Source organism: Perna viridis, chromosome 8, assembly GCF_037379345.1.
Source record: "Perna viridis isolate PV_CMFRI_1.1 ecotype Kerala chromosome 8, ASM3737934v1, whole genome shotgun sequence".
Lineage (NCBI taxonomy): Eukaryota > Metazoa > Mollusca > Bivalvia > Mytilida > Mytilidae > Perna > Perna viridis.
The window spans coordinates 15176476-15196587 of record NC_142452.1 but is presented as its reverse complement, the minus strand read 5'-3'; the positions used below and the strand labels follow the sequence as shown (position 1 = coordinate 15196587).

Genomic DNA, 20112 nt, shown 5'->3' with positions numbered 1-20112 from the left:
TGTAGCAATATAAAAGTAAACTAAAGGTGTAAACGGAACAATAAATACAGAGGCCAGAAAGTCCTGATTAGGATCAGGCGAAAAAAATACCAGGGAAACAAAAAAAAATAAATTAAATATGTACACACAATGTATTATAAGAGCAGCTAAATCCTGACCTCAAAAACATCAAGTGAATGTGATGAGCCAATGGTTTATAACATGTGTAAAATTAGACTACTAGTTCAACCAAGTCATTGACTTCATATCCACATAGTAAACAGATATGCTTATTTTGAGAAGGTTAATATAAATTCATTTGAACAGGCACATCCTGACCTCAATAAGTATACTTACAATACAATGCAATGTATTTTGTATATATATGTACACGGGTTTAATGAGCCACCAGATAATTCAAAACTGTATAAAAGTAATAACTTCTATGGAACTACAGTAACAAAATGCATGTAAGTAGGTAGAGGCAGGCAAATCTTGACCTCCAGCCATGCCCCTTATTACAAAATATTAAGTCACAGGGTCTCTAAGAGATAACTATTGTGTTTGTCAATAACTAATAAAGCTGTATACATTGTATTTCAAATCAACATGAAAATATACCATACAATATCATTGCTATAAAATATCACTCAACGAGTCATTACAAATCTTTGAATAAAATTTTGTTTACCATTATTATTGGTAAAACTAAATGCGCATTGATTATTATGAATTCCAAAATACTGCATCTGATAAAATACAGAGTTCGATTAATATCGTATTACACATTAACAGTCAACGTGTCTCTCTCTAACACTGGCTTGATTGTAATTACAAAGTAGTTTGTTTTTTTTTGTGACGGGAAGTATTTCTTGTCGAAGAATTTTAAACAAAAGCATATTACACGGTATTGACCAAGTCGAATTCGTCCTTTTTTCGCGGTAAAAATCTCGATTCCATGTCTTTAGTCTTGAAGGAAATCCTAGACTTCGGGTGGGCTTCCTCCTTTCTGAGCATGTCGACGGCATTAATGCATTTCTGGAAATAGTTTTTCTCTAATACGGGTTGTAGTTGCTTTTTGGCCGTGTGGTTTGTACCGGAATTAACCAATTCACTCAAATTAGGGGTTGATACATTCAAACTCGTGTTTCTCTTCAACATGTCGATATATTCTAGCTGGATACTGTCATTTGATGTTTTTATGGAGTTAATTAAATCAGCATTGCATAATTGATGTCGGATATTAAGACACTGATTACAAATAAGCATTTTATGTGGATAACAAATGTGAGTGAATTCACTTTTTCCATGCAAGTCACAAAACATCGCGCCAATCTCAATAAGCACGTGTGAACTTGTCATCTTCATTGACAAATGATATTTACGACACAGCAGACAGTACTGCTCGTTGCAATTGGTGCAATATACACATGCCATGGTTCGCTTGCCTTGTTTCTCACATGGTTCGCACTGATATTCCTAAAACAAATATGTTCGACAATTGACTAAATATAATTTATACTTTTTTTACATTTGCACAAGAAATGCCACAACTCAGCATTGTTTGGACATGTATCTTATTTTTTTCAACCCACCGACGATAGGGGTACATACGTTTAGGGTAAAAGAATACCGCAACGTTTTTGTAACCAGCACTTTATGACAATTGCTATTGTTTCATGTATAAACTTAGAGTATAAACACAAATAAACGAATTAAAAGCAAAATTACGTCAAACATGTTCTTTATTAACTAAGTCGTGATGACGAACGTCGCATTTGCATTCGATATATCGATATGTATGAATAAAAATATATTAACATTTTCTTTTTCATATTGTTGTAATGAATAGGTTAGGTACAACTCACCAGACCAGTCCTGTTGTAAACATCGATAACTGTGCACATGTTTCCTGTTGACGGAAACAAAAATGTCGAATGAGTTTATTGATTCAAGCTGTATGAACATGCATATCGGTAAGTTATACAATTTGTCAAGGATGGTAAAGAGCACAATGAATTCTGACCATGCACATCTTTAACTTTTAGAATATCGGATGTAAGCTAATGTAGGATGTAAACTGATTTCAAGATCACATTTATATTAACCTTTCTTACACATATACAAGATCTGGTTAACGTTTTGCACGCCCATAACTCAAAATGCATGCTATCTTCAACTATATATCAAAGGTACTAATAACAACAACAACAAGAAGAAAAACATCTTCTATTAGAAATAACCACTATAGTATATTCATTCTCTATAACTCTGAATAAGTGTTGACATTTGTATCAGAATGTTAGAAGATTTAAGAAATTGACAGATTTTACTGCCCTTGAACTACCCATTTGCAATGCATTAAAATGAAAATCTAACTATATTATATCCCAATATCTCTCAGACAATCCTTGATTCTGATGGTACGAATAACATATGAAATTAGGCTGCCAATGTGGTGTTATTTATCATGTCACACAAACTGCATAAGTCTTATAGAAGTTGTTTGTATATACAATCTAATGTACCCGATATGTAAGTCCCGATTGGCATGCTCTCCATTTCATCTTTTTGATTTGGTGTCTCATCTGAAAATGAAACTGGTGCTATAGTAAAAGTTCCGGTAAAAGTCTGATATTCATACATCCGTTCATACATGCATGAACGACCGCAAATAGCTGTTTAATCCTTTAATGTATCCAATTATATGTTTAGTTTGATTATGAACCAAATCAGCAAAAGGAAAATAATTTGAACATTGTAAAATGGAATCAGAGTTACTTACCCTGAGTTGTGTCAACTCCATCGGTCATGGTTGCCTGACTATTCATCGTACATTGTTTCTTATCTTAAAACGTAAACAAAAATTAATCAAAGATATGATATTAACATAGATAAGACAATATTTATTTCAAGTGGAGGGGGGGGTGCATTAGATACCTTGTTTAACTTTATTTTGTATTGCACATATTAACTGAGATATGATGCAAAAAGCAGGCTTGGATTAAAAAATCTTAATCAAACACATATTAGATAATTCCGTTGCTTGAAAGAGTAATCAAGAGGTTTAAGTTTATGGCGGTAATCAAAAGAATGTAATACAGGGACAAAGACCAGACATGGAAAACAGACATACACAACAAAGAACATTAAGTTAATAAAATCATACATACAAAGTAACAAAAGCAAATTAGCAACTCGGACTCCAATAAAAACTGGGAGCATGGACCAGGTGCACCGGTAGGGTAAGTGTCCACTGCTTTTACTAGAAACAAACGCCGATTTGCCATAAAAATTCAAGTCCGGGGTAGACAAACGAGGAAAGGAAAACTATGACCCGTTGAATAAATCAGTTTTCATGGTGCAGATGGATACACCATAACGATCCACGAGTTTATGATGACGACCATAAAACTTCTGTAGTGATGACTTCAATCTTGTAGCCCTGTTCCAGAAGCCTATTTGTTAGAGTTCCAGCGCGATACAAAAAGTCTTCGTAGTTTCGGCAAGCTCTGGCATAACGTATGAGTTTTGATATGAACACTCCATACGCAGGTACTGAAGGGATGTTGCCGCAGATGAAAGGAAAGTTGACATTTTTGAATGAAAAGTCATCACGTTTGTCGTAAAGTTTGTCAATAGTTTTCCTTTACCATCTATTTCTAAGTGTAGGTCAAGATACGAGGCTGACTTTACAGTGTCTGTAGTATCCGTTATCTCAAGTTCTTTTGGGTAGATGCGATGTATCAAATCCCCGAAATTAGGATTGTTTAAAGATAATACGTCATCTATATAGCGGGAACTAAGATTGCAGGATCTAGCCAAACGATATTCTTTCTTTCTGATCAGATCAGCTATAAAGTCAGCCTCATAAGAGTGAAGGAATAGGTCAGCAAGTCAAGGAGCACAATTTGTTCCCATTGGAATGCCGACCGTTTGTTGAAAAACACGTCCACCACACTGGACAAATATGTTGTCGATTAAAAATTCCAGCATTTTGTAAACATGTACCTCTGTATATTTGGAAGATGATTGGGAATTATTTCTTACAAAGTATGAGGAATCCCTACCAAGAACTATATATCTGTATCTAGGTGTAACATCTGTTTTGGAAAAACAACAATGTATAATATTTGTTTATATATAAGTCGGGATTTTAACTGAGGAAAACTGAAAGTTTTATTACTAGTGAAGTATTGGAAGTTTATTTATCATACGTGTTACAATGTTGAAAGCAAGGTAATGGACATTTACTGAAACGGCGTGACACGTTTGTTTTGTAAACAATAGAGATCTCAAAATATAGCGTAAAACCCTGCGAGCACTTACTCAATAATGGAAGGGTCACTTTTCATTGTCTTCATCAATTGTAATCGTTCACCATATGAAAGCAACAGAGTCAATGATGGTTCTATTATATCACGATCTTAGCACACATAGAAATATCAACATGTTCAAAATACCAGTTGATTGTATGATGCATGTAAAATGACTGTTTCAACCACATTGCTTTTGGTCAGGCATTGAAGGTCATCATTGAAATGTCATTCACAACGAATGGAATGGTTATTAATACGTTAATATTTTCAGACTAACATTAGCGACATAGAGCGACATTTCAACCGTAATCAAATGACCTATATATACGTCACATAATTCTGTTGATTTGTTTATTTGTAAATATGATTCAATTGTCGTTTTCTTATTATAAAAGTTACTTCCAATTAAAATGTTATAATGTGTTCATATGTTTAAAATATTATTGTTTAAACAGTTTCAAATAAATTTATTTAATTGTGAAAGAAAATGATATGGAGGAGTAATTGAAAGGAACGAATATTTCGTTTCCCAAAAGAGTGCCTCACTAACAAAAGCAATAAGCATAAAGCATAAAGCAGGAATTATTTCATTGTAAATTCATATTGCAATTACCTAAAAGGAAAGTTTTTGCAGTAACTTCGTGTTGTCTCCCTCCATAAAGATCTTTCTGTTCTTGAAAATCCTCTGGAAAGCCTAAAACAATGATTGTATTCCGTGATTTAGTATATGCTATTTTTAGTTTTGTCCTTTTCAGCAATCTGTTTGGTTACATTTATTAACATAACACACAGCAAATCACAATTACATTTTGTAAACAGCAACGACCTAACCTAATAAATTGCAGCGTCAGTTTTTCGCAATTTAAAATCTAAGTTACAAAAAAGAAAGGGCAATCGATGTAATAAAGTAATTTTATAAAGTTATGGTCTAGATGAAACCAACAATGCAATTATTTGAAAGCATCTGTCATCGGCATACATGAAAAAAAACAACTAAGGTAAGTGTTAGCAGCACTTGTCAAGCTAAAATAGTATGAATAACTCTTAAAAGTTATAATTTTGTTACCTAAAACGCCTAGATATGCACAATAAACATGTAACACAAAAATGAAACAAAAATAGGATGATAGTAAACATGACTTAAACGCAATAATCATCTACAATTGTGGCTTTGCCCTTTTGGCATTTTTCATTCCGTTTGGACAAATCATGTCGGTATTTTTATATCAAAGTCTTTATGCACTACAATGTCTTTTGTCATATGCTATTCACGTTACTTGTTTTCTTCGTTTAAACGTATAGGCCATATCTTAGCATCATTATATAAATATTAAAAAAAAAATAAAAATAAAAAGAAATTGATGTACAGCTGTAATCTTAGCTTTTTGAACTTTGTTCATTTGTACTTGAGTTTCTGTGTGATTCTTTTTTTTTTATTTAAAGTAGATCATACCTTTTATTGCTAGTAGATAAATTTTCAACAATATTTTTTTTGAAAAAAGTAAAGTTATATTACTAAATATATATATTTTGGTGTTTTAACGTTGGCCCAATTTAGTATAGCAGTTTAGATGCAACACAATATTTGCCTTCATACATCCGTATTTGCTTCCTTGTATTTTACTTTTCTTGAGACCGACATACATTGTTGCATCAAGAATGATATTAAGTGTTTTTAACATGTATGTTACCAAAGTCGTTTCGACGTTGGTTCAATGTTGGTTCAGTGTTGGCACATTGTTGTTATTACAGAAAAACATAAAATAAATTGGTTGTTCAGAATATAGTAGGGCCACCGTTGGACCAACATTGGGCAAATGTAGAACCTTTTTTATGATATGAAAGTATTTAAAATGTCAATATGTCGTGTTTAACCATATAGTTGACAAGTAAAAACCGTTTTGGTTAAAAATAAATCAAGAAGAAACATTTCCATAACTACGGACTACTACATTGGGCCAATGTTGGGCCAACGCCGTCTCGCCAACGCCAACTAAAAGCCAACGACCCAACCATCAGCAAACGTTGGCCCAACGGAGGCATGCTGTCTGGGATATCGATTCTATAGGGGATTTTACACATTTAGCAAGCTTCTAAAAACTGGTAGGTATAATACCCTAAAACCTGAAATTCGTTCGTAATTCAAAATGAAACTGTGGGTCAATTAACTATCTTTCTTTGCAATACAAAAAAAAACCATTAAAATTTCATACACATTTCAATAGAACATTTTCCCGCCAATTACATCCCCTGTAAAAGAATGTTCCCGCCAATCATCTCGTTTTGAAGGCTTTTAAAGAATGTTTTTTTAATTCAACCACTCTAATTATCATGTACAACCATTTGTAACAACTTATTGTAATACATCATGTCTGTATTATTTTGCAAAATTATAAAAATGTGTGCTCCGTGCTATAAGTATGATCTACTTTAATTTGTTTATTTTTGATGTTAACTTTTTTTTCTTTTCTTGACGTAATCTTTGTTCCTGGATTATGGTAATACGGTTTTCTTCCGACATCTTTCCTTCATTTTCAAAGACTGATTTTGCCAGCAAATATTTCATCTTAATTATGTACCCGAAGCCATTTCAGTGCCAACTGTTATCCTATCGTTATCATCTGAAAAAAATCGTGTGCAAATTGTATTTATTTTGCATTGCAAAACCCGCTTTTAGGATAAACGTATCTAAAATCAAATCATTTAAAGGCACTAATATTATTTTCAATACTGTAAAGCGATGAAATATTAAAAACAGTTTCTTAATTTCATTGCATTTATCTCTTGTTAGACGTGGTGTGTTTTACAGAATACTTGATGCAAATGTAATCGATGAATTATTTTTGTGTATTAAGACAATGATTGCAGGATACATTATTTATATTCTAAGTATACCTGGCAAACAGTTTGCACTTCCTATAATGTTTGTAGAGGTAATATAAACAAAAAAGAAATACGACTTTGGTATAATAGATAGACATACCATTATCATCTAAAAGGCGAGTTTCTGCAGTTAATTTGACATCTATACTTTCCTCGTTCTGTTCAGGCAAATTTCCTAGTTATAATACATTTTCAGTACATTAAATAAAATGAGAACAACAGACATTCTGATCTTTAATGTATTTTTGTGTTTATTTCATCATTTCCAAAAAAAAAAACAAAAAACAAAAACAAAAACAAAAACAAAACAAAACAAAAACAAAAACAAAAACAAAAACAAAACAAACAGATTGGACGTGTATAATTCAATACTAACGTAATTTTGATTGTAAAAGTTGATTGTAGGAAATGAGTAAATGTTATAAATTAACTATATGTTCTGTTTTTGGTTATACAATGTTAAAAAAAAGGTTATTTGTTTGATAAAGAAAAATTACCCTAAACTTTACATTTGAAGACTTGCAATAATTTACTTACGTTTAATTCTTTTTTTACATTTTCTCGTCATGAAGACGACGACAAGAAGACTGATAATAACTACCAATAATACAATAGCAAACCATTGCAGTGGATGACCTATATAAACAACAATTAAAACATTCGAAATTAATATTGATTGATTTACTATATCAATATAGACATTAAACGAACTTCATTAATAACCAATATAAATGATGATAAAAATAATAGATAAGTGAACGATAGCTGTGTTTAAAAGTTAAAAGACCCGTGCAGGTCCAGGTGTCAAAAGAATAGGCCTGCAGCAGGCTAAGCTTGTCGTAAAAGGCGACTAAATAGTGCTCAGAACCTTAGCCAGGGGCTAGGGCGCTCTGCCCACAGAGCAACTGGGTTGTGTGCCCCATGTGGTGGAATGGGATACCCCTGGCGTGTTACATGCTGGGGTTGTCAGGCTATAATACAGAAAACCTGACCGCAAACCATAGTGGCGCACCGTGTTGGGAAAGATACCATGTTCTTCGCACGATAAAATACCCTACTGTGGTATTCTCCCGGAGTAGGAACCATAAGGCTCCGCTACAGGAGGCTAAATTGCCCGACCCTACCCACCTCTCTCTATTTCCAGTGGCAATCAAAATTTGTCGACCCTATTATCCTTGTGTCCCATCCCATTTTTCGTTTCATCATCATATCATGTTCATTTTATCATCCACTTCATGTTCATCGCCTGAATATAGCTGAAATATTGCTGCTCGGGCTTTAACCCCAACAAACAATCAAACAAACATAAAAGTTAAAATGAAACCACATACAAATAACATATTAATTAAACGTAAAAACATTAAATACTATGGGCCAACATTTTCGGCATTACGGCCTTCGTCAGGAGCAAGAAGTATTAAAAAGAAAATTGACAACTGCCGACCCACACCACAGAGACGAGGTGTCCTCTAAAATTGATCTTGATCATTGTAAAAAAGTTGTAAATGAGTTGACAAAAACAATTTGGATAATGGTGATTACATAATGCGGGTTATGACATTCATTCCAAAGGGGATGACAGTCTAAAGAAAGCTTATGAAACGTTGTTCGTTGTTCATCTCATTGATGTAAACAATGTTCTATCAAATTAGTCTGGACTGTAAGAATCAGCACTATGTTTGCAAAGTTTTTACAGCCTCTTTTGTGTCATTTACAACATTTTGACAGAAGCAATAGACGCTTTAGAGAATTTCATTGTATGTTCAGATTTTAGAAGTGTTTGTGCTTTGCATTTTTTCATGTGCACTTTATATTTTTGTTTTGTTCTTCAAATTTTTATATGGTCCCAGGCGGTGCTGTGCGTTTCTTTTCTTAACGTAATGCTGTATGATGTGCTCCCTATAATGTCGGTTATCGTCTTGTATGTTTTTTCTTATCTTTAATGATAAAAATATCTAATGACCGTATCTCTTACTTTCCAACTAACTATTAACATGTTGAAACAAGAGAAACTTGGTCAGTGTTCAAATATCTCCTAAACCTTTCAAAAGATGGGATTGGAGAGTTCAGTCATTGAAGTCCAACATAGGACCTTTTCTGCAACTTATGATTGAAACCACTAAATATCTTTCTACAAACCTTGGTGATTCTTTCCGTATTCGTCGTTTGTATTCCCTTGGACATCTTCCGCTGTAAATTTATATAGTTTACGAACAAGTTAAAAGGTTTATTTATAGCATCTCCTCATACAAAAACTATAAATTTCTATAAAGACAGAGTTTTCTTTTGTCTAGAAAATTTGAATATTTTAACAGTTCATCAAATTTGTTAAACAACAAACTTTTTGTCTCTCTAGTCGTTCTTCATTTGATGATAATTCTTATATTAACAACTATTCAGAACATGAAGAACATATATATTTAAACTTACTTGTCGTCCAAAGTTTACCCGGGTGAGATATATGCTTAACCATTCTTGTTCCATTCTTTATTACTTTAGTTTGTGTTTCCATTTGTATGTAATCTACAAATAAATATGATATAGTTTCCATGATTATAAACAATAATTAAATTTTCTTGCACATTTCATGGTTTTCATGACATTAATGTTGACATGCTCATGCATAGTGCTTTAAATTGATAAAAGTGAAAAAAAGTTTCTGAAACCATTTCTGTTATCCCAGAAAAATGAAAATGTTTTACAGCTAGTATTACCTGTTCGGTTAAATTTTATTGTTGCCAATTTGGAGAATTTCGCTGACGTTATTGGATCAGAGAACATCATATCACAAGAGAATGATGAATTTATCGAGGCATTCATATGAAACAAAGCAGAAAATTCGTTGCCCGAGGCGGAACATCCACACACACCGGATTTGCAATGTACGCTAAAATGCATGCATTTACCGGTTCCTTTATCGTAAGTTACACTTATCTCAGATCTCCCATTTATATGAAATTCTGCATTGTGACTAACTGGTTCTTTACAAGATGAACATGTGAGTGCTATCATACTTGTACTTGTAGGAGTACTTTCAAGACTTACATTTGTCTCGTTTATGATTCCTGAAAAGAGAGAGAGAATGAAAGATAAAACAGAGACCTGCTGAAATGTAATATTACAATGCGAGTTTATCTTTTCCGGCTTTGTTGCAGTCGTCTTACAAATACAATGAACTTTATTTGAAATTTACAACACGAAAGTAGTTCCCTTTGCACCAGATTTGTTTCCATTTTATATTCGATGTTATTGTCTAATGTAGATCAAAACCAAAGTCTGAAAGTTTTATCACAAGTCCATTGACAATATGACTATAAAGACATAGCTTAAAACAGGTCCTACTTTATTTCGGTTTCAGGTCATAACTTATCCAAAATATTTCAGATGTGTTAAAAAATCGAACTGTAATTGCAATGTCTTTGAATATATATTACACGTAAATAAAACATATTTTAGTTTTCTGATGAAGTCTACTTGTTATAGACTAACAGCACAACCTATCTTAACCTCCACTGTAGAAAAAGGAGCTCCACCTATTTGATGTTCCAAATATTTACTACTTCTTTGAAAAGGTTTTTGCATACGTGTATAAACTAATTAATTTGTAGCGGTACAATTTGAGATGACTTCGAGAACCGAATCACACATTTTAACGTCTCTACTCTTTGTTCAGCAAAAGAGTGATTGAAGAAACTAATTTTCTAGCGAAAATTAAAGAATTCAATCTAGGAAAATTACCACACAGGCAAATACAGACACACCCAACAAACAACATAAGATAACCAAAAAAAAAGTACAATGAAAAGAAAGGTACGCGTCATCAGCTTTTCTACAAACACCCACCAAGATCATAACAAGTCAATTTCGTCTTGACATTCTATGAGCAACTGGACGAGTGTTTCTAAAAAAACAGAGGATGCTTACACTATCGGTGCTCCTGGTCCATGCCTCCAGTCTCTGGTGTTTCTTTGTACATGTTATTTTAGATGTTTCATGTTCTTTGTTGTATGTCTGATTTCCTTGTCTAATCCTTACTTTTTGATTTTCGTTGGAATCCATTTGAACACTTTTTCCTACCAAATGTTTGTTTATTTTCAAGTTACTGACATAATACATTTTCATAAACACATAATTTGAAAAATATTATGATATTTTTTGTCAACAATCGGCACTAAGTAGGAAGAAAGCGGCATAACAATGAAATATGTCCTGAGAAATAATGTTTCAGATTAATTAAGCATAAGAACCGTATTTTTTCACACCGAGTTAAGCATAACACATAAAAAGAATAGGGTATTAACATATTTTGAACCTGTTGAAATGATATGATTTGGATATTAATGGTACTTCTTGTTTAAAGCAATGAAATTTATGGAATAGATTTCTCATTACTATATATAATGCAAGAAAAAATAAGTAAATGGGTTTAATGATTTTTTTTTGGGGGAAAAAAGAAAATATAGTACCATGTTAATGAAAATTTTGCTTTTGTGTCTAAAATTTAGATAATATCACTTAAGGGAACGGCAAAAAATGAAAATACCATGGTAAAGAATTAAATAAAGATTTTTATAAAAATTGTTAATCAATTTTCTGGTGTATTTTTAAGATGAAGCGTAATGTAAATAGAGTTCAACGCATTCAAGGCAAGAGAGGGTTCTCACACTGTACCCCTAAACTGTTTGTCGACAGATAATTTTCGCCCGAGAACACAGGTTTATCAGCCCAAAAGGTTTAATCTCTTTACCTCCGTGACGTGTTTTTGCCATTGGATTGCTGTACACTACAGTTGCGATCACTTTTCGATTATGTCATTGAATGTTATTCGATGCTGTCATTGAACATATCTTAACTGTCAGAAACTGTTCTGACCCCCGACATATATTTTCATGATCTGTCAAGGCTTGGGACAAGCTCGGTCATAATATGTCATGGGTTGTGACACTTTCCCTGTCATGAATAGTTTTAGGTATAACTGTTCTGTTTTACGTCTTTCTAAATAGCATTACCAAGCCAATCATAGAAGATAAATCCACTTCTATATGACGTGAATTAGAAGAGTTCCTGACAGGTCCTGACAGATTCCGACAGTCACTAGCTAGAAAATACTTATTTGAGCGATGGATCCTATTTTTTTAACTAGTTTCTTTTCAAATTTGACAAGACTTTTATGTACAGTATACAGTACCAACAAACATTGTTAGTACAGCCCTAGCCTTACCTGCCTTACAAGGCGCTACGCCCTGACTTTTTAAAGAATTTGGTCTGAAATGTATGGTCGTAGTCATCAGTATGATACAGATTACCTATATTGACACTTTTTATACATTTTATACCACAACTTTAAAACGTGTTTACACGCGTACATTTTGCAAGAATAGTTAAATTACGATAGTTATAATAAAAAAACCAAAAAAAAAAAAACATTTTATTCTATGGATCGCTATTACTGTCTTAATTGGTCAGTTATATTCATACGCGATGCTGTTTTCTTTATGTTCGATACTTTCTTATTTATATGCGGTTGTATTATCATTATGCAGTGGTTTTATCTTGATATGCGGTGGTTTTACTTTTATATTCGGTGTATTTACCATTATATGCGGTAGTTTTATTCATATAGGCGATGTATTTTTCTACATCAGTACTTGATATATTATTTTTTATTTGCACCAGACTTGGTCAAAAAGTCTAAATTTTTGTGACTCAATTGTTTAAGCGTCCAAGCCTTCGTGGGATAGCATGTGTAAACAAACTAGACATATTTAGGTATCATCATATAGCCCAATATCTTAGCCTTACAATGGTACCAGGGACATTGCATAGCAATTAGTGTTTTGGGGTTAAATGAAAAATGTACCCATATCCCTACGAAAAATCGCTAAAATTGACTTATTTTTCGGTGGCAAAATCCCCAGAGTATTAATGCTTCAGTAAAATCTAACTAATTTGGTATTTTCTGTTTAGTAGTACCAAAATTTATACTACTGGGGATCTTAAGATGTTTTTTTTGTAATTTTCGTTGTCAGAATTTATCCAAAAAAGCAAAAAAAAAAAAAAAAAGAAAAGAAAAAGAAAAAAGGGATTTTCGAATTTTCCAGCCCATGTAGTGGACTTCATGGAATTCGGATCAGATGAGATGTCGGATGAGTAAAACGTCGAAATGATTACCAAGGTTCAAATTTATTTCATAAAGAGCCAACGCTGCAAATTAAAAACCTTAATTATAGAGCTATTTCTTTTGTATAATTTTCAATATTGCTTTTGACCTATTGCTAAATACTTAGAGCATCAAATATTAACCTCTTCCCTTTGCACCTAACTCACCAAATGCACGTTATGAACATAAGAGCACCACTTCCTTACCAATGATATAATTATTATTCATGATTTCAGGAGACGGATTAATATAAGACTTTAAGTCTTGTTTCTGAGTCCTGTAATTAGTTTGCGATTGTAGTTCATTTCATTCTATTGTTTTGCCTTGGTGTTAAAATATGCAAATGGCTTAATAAATATGTTTAAACTAAGTCATTGAAGTCATGCTTGCTTAAATCGTGCATCCTCATTTTTCTATTCAGAACACTTTCAGCAACCAAAAGAATCTTACTAATGTCGTCCATATATATATAATTGTCAAGTTGCGTTCTAATACGTTTTGAAGAAATTCTTCTGGTATCTTACCTTTTTCACCTTTTTTTACTTGGTTTCGACTTCCATAAGGCAAATACTTCAGACGTAATTTCATCATTGTCCCATTTTATAAAATGCTTTATGAGGGATTACAATTAGTACAGGGAGTATTAGGGTTGGTCTTACTATTTTTGCTTTGATATCTCATATACTCAGTTCCGATTTTATCAACTTCCCGCTGTATCACAGTATTGTTGGTTCAAAATGAATTTTTATGTGATATAGGCCATTTCTCCCAAGGTCAAGAAAAAGTTAAGATGAACTCAATTAAAAGTAGCAATGATCTACTATAAAGTTGTTGAAGTGTAAAATACATAATGACATTGCAAGATTTTATACAGAATTAATTTTAGTGAATGTTTTATTAAAGTAATTTACCTCACTTTTTGCAAGCAAATAATGGATGTTACTGATGCTCTATTAAAAAAAAAGGTTGAACAAATGAACGCTTAAATGCTGTTGTAGCTGAAGCCAAAATAGATATTTTACGCTACAAGTGCCTACTCTTTCTGGGTCGAGAAAACAAACTACCATGATACAGTGTAGACGAACCGAAAAAACCCCTTTGCCTTTGAATATTAAAAGTATTGTTCAAGTAAAAACGCATTAGTGAGATGTTTTACAAATTCTTGAATATTTTATTCAACGAACTAAGAGGCCTTTTAGGACCATAAACGACAAACTGACACTAATCTTTAGCGCCTTATAGATATTAAAGTAAGGAATAGAATAATATTAAAGCCAGAAAAAAAAATCATGTCTTAAGTCATACACATTAAACTTCAAAAACTATTATTTGTCTTCTTACGATGGCATAAACTGTAAATGCGAATATTTACGGCAAGAATCAGAAATATCGACACAGTTTTAGTTATGAATTTTCTTATGAAGACGATGAATAATTTCTGTTGAAATCCGCTGAGAAATGTTCAGTGGTGAAAATATTTTTTAAAAGTGCCTTTAACGTTTATAACGACGACGAGGGTTGAAATAGTTAGCGTCAGCTCATATGCAACTTTTTGTCTAGGGATTAGTGAGCCATAAAAGGGTAAATTGTATACTGTTCATACCTTTTGAAACAGACACGATTGATGTAAGGATTTCTCTGCCGATTCGACAACTCCATTCTCCATCGTATTGCCAAAGGTTTTCTCTTTTTACATAGAATACAACTTCGTTTGTTGTGTAGTTAACTCTCACGAAATTGTTATTTTTGGATGGATGGCAAGTTTTATGGTTATCAAAAAAGTGCATTGAGCAAAGTCTATTCCATGATTGTCCATTAATGATATGGATTTTGAGAAGCTAGGTACCCTGCATATGAATTGTATACTATCGTCGTTGTAAAGGTCCCACGTCAAACATTTTTGTACGGCGGATACAAGCAATGATTCTGTAAAGACATTTGGCAAATATTAACTTATTAAAAAGCATTTTGTAAGACAATGAAGTAGTTACTTGTCTTGTTTCGATTATATATCTTTTGTAAGCTTATCTAACGAACTATATTGAATTTGTATTTTGTATATAAATTTGGACATGTTATGGAAACTTTCAATTATCAGTAACATCGTCAAGAAAAGAAAATAAACAAAAGCATCGTTTAAGATTGTACAAATCCATACAGCTAGGAGGAAGCAGCATTTCAGACAAAGACAGAAACTAAGATCTATATACAATTACAAGAAAAATGATAATAATAAAGAAACAAAAAAAAAAAAAAAACAAAAACAAAAACAAAAACAAAAAACAAAAATAAAACAATATTAAATGAGATACTGTTGCAGAACCTCGAGATTTAGGACTTGACTGTTTTTGCAAAAACTCTCCGTTCAAATTTGGTTCTTCCGGTCACATCGTTACGGGAGATTTGACCATCATCGAAAACGAATCTCTGCGTAATATCCTTTCTAAAGGTCCCCAGTACCGTGAACCGCGCTCAATAAATTGGAATTATAACTTTAAAGTTCTTATGGAAGCCGTGGAAGACTACGCAAGAAAATGGATAAAACGAGAACAAAAAGACATTGATTCTCTGTCAGAATGGTTTGTTTTGTTTGTTTGTTGGGGTTTAACGTCCGAGCAGCAATATGTCAGCTATACTCAGACGATGAACATGAAATTGATGATAAAATGAACATGAAATAAAAAAGGGATGGGACACAAGAACAATGGGGTCGTAAGGTCCTTAATTTTGAAACGAATGAACGTTTTAAGTAGGTCAATGAGTGCCAATGCTACATTGGTTTTCAAGGACCCTGATGTAGCAAAAACATTGTCTATTATACATGACAAATATGTTGTTGTTTCAGCAGACAAAGCCCAAAACAACATTGTTTTTGCCTGCAAAACGTTTTACATCCAATGATTATTATCAGAGGTAGACATAGAAAACAATAGCAGTGATAAGACCTACACTGCTACCACACTCTCTAGAAGAAATTGTGGAAAACCATAAATCTGTGCTATCCTCTTTTATTCTCTCTACCAAGGACGATGTACTGGATTCCTAAACTCCACGAGAATCCATACAAACAAGGGTACATAGCTGGATCTGCAAATGTACCACCAAACCTCTTTCAAAACTTTTAACTTCTATACTCACAGCTTTAAAAGAGGGGTTACAGTCCTACCACAACACTTGTTACTCCCGTGGTGGTATTAATTCAATGTGGATCCTGAAAACTTTGAAAGATCTTTTGGAGAAAATCAGTTATAAACTATTATCAGAATATCATAGCATTAAAACCAATGATTTTTCAACACTGTATACTTCTATTCCAAATACTCAGTTAAAATCCCGACTTAAATTCATTATACATCGTTGTTTTTCGAAAAAAGATTGTACACCTAGATACAAATATATAGTTCTTGGTAGAGATTCCTTATACTTTGTAAGAAATAATTCCAAATCATCTTCCAAATATACAGAAGAAGATGATTTTCAAAAAATGGTAGGCATTCCAATGGAAACAAATTGTGCCCCTCTACTTGCTGACCTATTCCTTCACTCTTATGAGGCTGACTTTATAGCTGATCTGATCCAAAAGAAAGAATATTGTTTGGCTAGATCCTTCAATCTCAGTTTTCGTTATATAGATGACGTATTATCTTTAAACAATCCTAATTTTTGGGATTTGATACTTCGCATCTACCCCAAAGAATTTGAGATAAAGGATACTACAGACACTGTTAAGTCAGCTTCATATCTTGACCTACACTTGGAAATCGATGGTAAAGGAAAACTATTGACCCAACTTTACGACAAACGTGATGACTATTCATTCAAAATTGTCAATTTTCTTTTCATCTGTGGCTACATCCCTTCGGCGCCTGCGTATGAAGTATTCATATCACAACTCATACGTTATGCCAGAGCTTACCGAGACTATGCAGACTTTTTTTATCCGGGTAGAATTCTAACAAATAGGCTTCTTTAGCAGGTTTATGTTGTTACAAGATTGATGTCATCACTACAAAAGCTTCAGGCCGTCATCATGAACTCGTGGATCGTTACAGTGTATCCATCTGCAACATGAAAACTGATTTGTTCAACATGTCAGTTTTCCTTTCCTCTTTCGTCTACCCCGGACTTGACGTTTTATGAGCAACTCGGCGGGTATTTCTAGAAAAGCAGACGACGCTTACCTTACCGGTGCACCTGGTCCATGCACCAAGTTTTTAGTGGAGTCCGAGTTGCTCATTTGCTTTTGTTACTTTGCATGTATGATTTTAGTTACTCTATGTTCTTTGTTGTGGATATCTGTTTTCCATGTCTGGTCTTTGTCCCTGGATTACATTCTTTTGATTACCGCTAAACTTTGGTTCCCTTGATTACTCTTTAATAGTATACACATTAGTTAATAAGGTGTTGAGGTGAGTGTTTAGCAATATTTGATATTAACAAAATGGTGGGTTACACATATTGCATCGAATAAAAAATGGAATTAAAACTGTTTAAATGAACCCTTTTATTCAGTCTTTATGCATTTTAAGATATGTTTCTCAAATAACAAATCACGGTGAGTCACCGTGATTGACAATCGTACATACCGTTGTTATTACTGTATGTTTGTCTACGACCACGACTAGCTATATCATGTATTGTGTCACCAAAAATAGTAGAGTCAAACGTTATATTGCGTGTTCCGTAAATCATTGTTTCATTAAAGCTTTCGAGCTTACCTTTGCATGCCGCATTTAACAGAGATATGAAAAAGAGAAAATTAACTGTATACATCTCTCATCAATTTGGTAATTGGCAAATCGTTCTATAAACGTCTATCAATGTGCAATTCATCCTGTAAAGAATACAAAGAAGTTCTGCATAGAAATTGAAGGTAATGACTTCCAGTTCAAACTGAATAAATTGTTCAAAAGTCATATTGGAACTGACGTAAATTTTATAATAAGATTAAAGAAGGTCATGAAAGATTCCCAAAAATGCCTATTTTTTTTGCCAGTCTTTGTTCTTTTTTTTGTAACAGCCGTTTTTAGCTTTTTGGCTGTGTATCAAGTTTCCGAAAATAGAAGACTTTTTTCATACTAATTGACATTAGTTACCAAAAAGCCCATACAAACTAAATAAAGCTTGACAGTAAAAAAATGTATTATATCTACACGTATATGCTATAAAGTTTCTTGCTGGAAATTTAATATTTTAGTTTTTTTTTCAAAATGTAAACTTTTTGGTGAAAATGGGACAATTCTTAAGCGCTTTGTTCAAGAGTCATGCTAGATGAATGAAATACGCATGCAATTTTAACATCAAAAGTACAGACATGATTGATTTCGAATCAAGTAAACATAGCACGGCTTATAAAACTCATTGAAAACAATTTTCTTAGAAAACCCACATGTATGGGACGACTTAATCTTGGTACATATACGATGATGTCCAGTGAACTGGAAGACGTTTCCTTCCTCTTTACTTATTTTCTACTCTTACAAATTTATTAATTTTTGAGTTTGAAAATAAAAACTTACTCATAAGTACCTACTGGTATGAATTGAAATGTTTTCGTATATTCCGAATCACAGAAATTGAATGTACCGCATATTCTTCGTCGTGATATACATATCTAATTCCATTGATAAGAAAACAAAGGATATACGTATTTTAGAAATGTATTTTAGTTAAGGAGAAAGCCTTATTTATGAATAACTAACATTGTGTCTACACTTGCCGAAAGTGAATATAGTACAACCTGTTGTCGTTGTATAATGCTCTACTTTGCAAAATTCTTTATATAACTATAACTTAGTACAATCATGAGGATTGGATCTTCACAAACATGTACATATATATATATATTTTTCAAGTTGGAATTTTATATGAGCGATGGACCACATTGGGTCTACATAAATCAACATATGTCAATAAATCAGTCTCTACAATATACATGTCTGTTATATTTGATATACAAATACATGTATGTTTTATAAAACAAATAAAATATGCATATAGAGTAAACCTATTTAAAAAAAACAAAATATAAATTGCACATATTCATTCGGGTACAGGTTTTCTATTGCAGAATAATCAACAAGAATAATGCAAAACTTAACATAACCGATGATCCCAACAAATATAATACAAATGATAGCAGAATATGATGGAAACAGCATCTATGAAATCCGTAATAGGATAATTTGTTATTATAATTATTTGCATGCTAGTATTTTTATTCCTTGTGTATTTTTGAAGATTTAAGGAATTATTTTACAATATATTCATGGACGTGTATGTATTTTCACTGAAAATCGCGTATCATTAAATATAAAATATAAATGTTAAACCCATTTGGCTCCCTGCCAGCTCGTATTGCGCATTAATGCGTAATTAGAAAAATACTCAAAAAACACGTTGACAATTTTTTTACGTACCTAATGATACTACAAAAATGATCTTAAATCGTTTATGCCGGATAGTTTGACATGCCTTTAGCTTTATTCTTTGAAATTTGTAATGAATTTCAAACATTTGCATGTGGTCTACGAAGGCGCCACTTTGCCAACTTCATTGTTCTTTATGTCTCAATGAAACGCATTTCAGCACTTATGTATCAAGGAATATCTTAAAAAATATACTCACAGCCAAACCTGATTGACAAATATGCTTCTACAAATCATCCATAATGATATGTCCGTACGGACATTATTTTTCTAGACCACGCATTGCTTTTTATATAAACTGTTTTGATTGGCTCTTAGTTAAAACGATTACATCATATGTGTA

General features: G+C 32.7%; 1 protein-coding gene across 5 annotated transcripts; it reads right to left on the bottom strand.

Moving 5' to 3' along the window:
* Window positions 1-557: 557 nt before the first annotated feature.
* LOC148609478 (uncharacterized) lies at window positions 558-20112 on the bottom strand. Of its 5 annotated transcripts, none has more exons than XM_088595808.1 (14): window positions 19969-20001; window positions 18060-18175; window positions 14945-15267; window positions 9896-10246; window positions 9612-9704; window positions 9321-9371; window positions 7719-7817; window positions 7282-7356; window positions 6878-6919; window positions 4912-4992; window positions 2765-2827; window positions 2508-2567; window positions 1848-1891; window positions 558-1458 (listed from the first exon to the last, which is right to left on the bottom strand). In XM_088595808.1, the coding sequence occupies exons 3-14, from the start codon at window positions 15126-15128 to the stop codon at window positions 880-882; spliced, it is 1722 nt and encodes a 573-aa protein (XP_088451934.1). In that variant the 5' UTR covers window positions 15129-15267; window positions 18060-18175; window positions 19969-20001; the 3' UTR covers window positions 558-879. The 5 variants fall into 5 exon arrangements, with proteins under 5 accessions (XP_088451934.1, XP_088451937.1, XP_088451936.1 ...); XM_088595811.1 differs by having other exon boundaries at window positions 10227-10246; XM_088595810.1 differs by lacking the exon at window positions 14945-15267 and having other exon boundaries at window positions 19969-20112.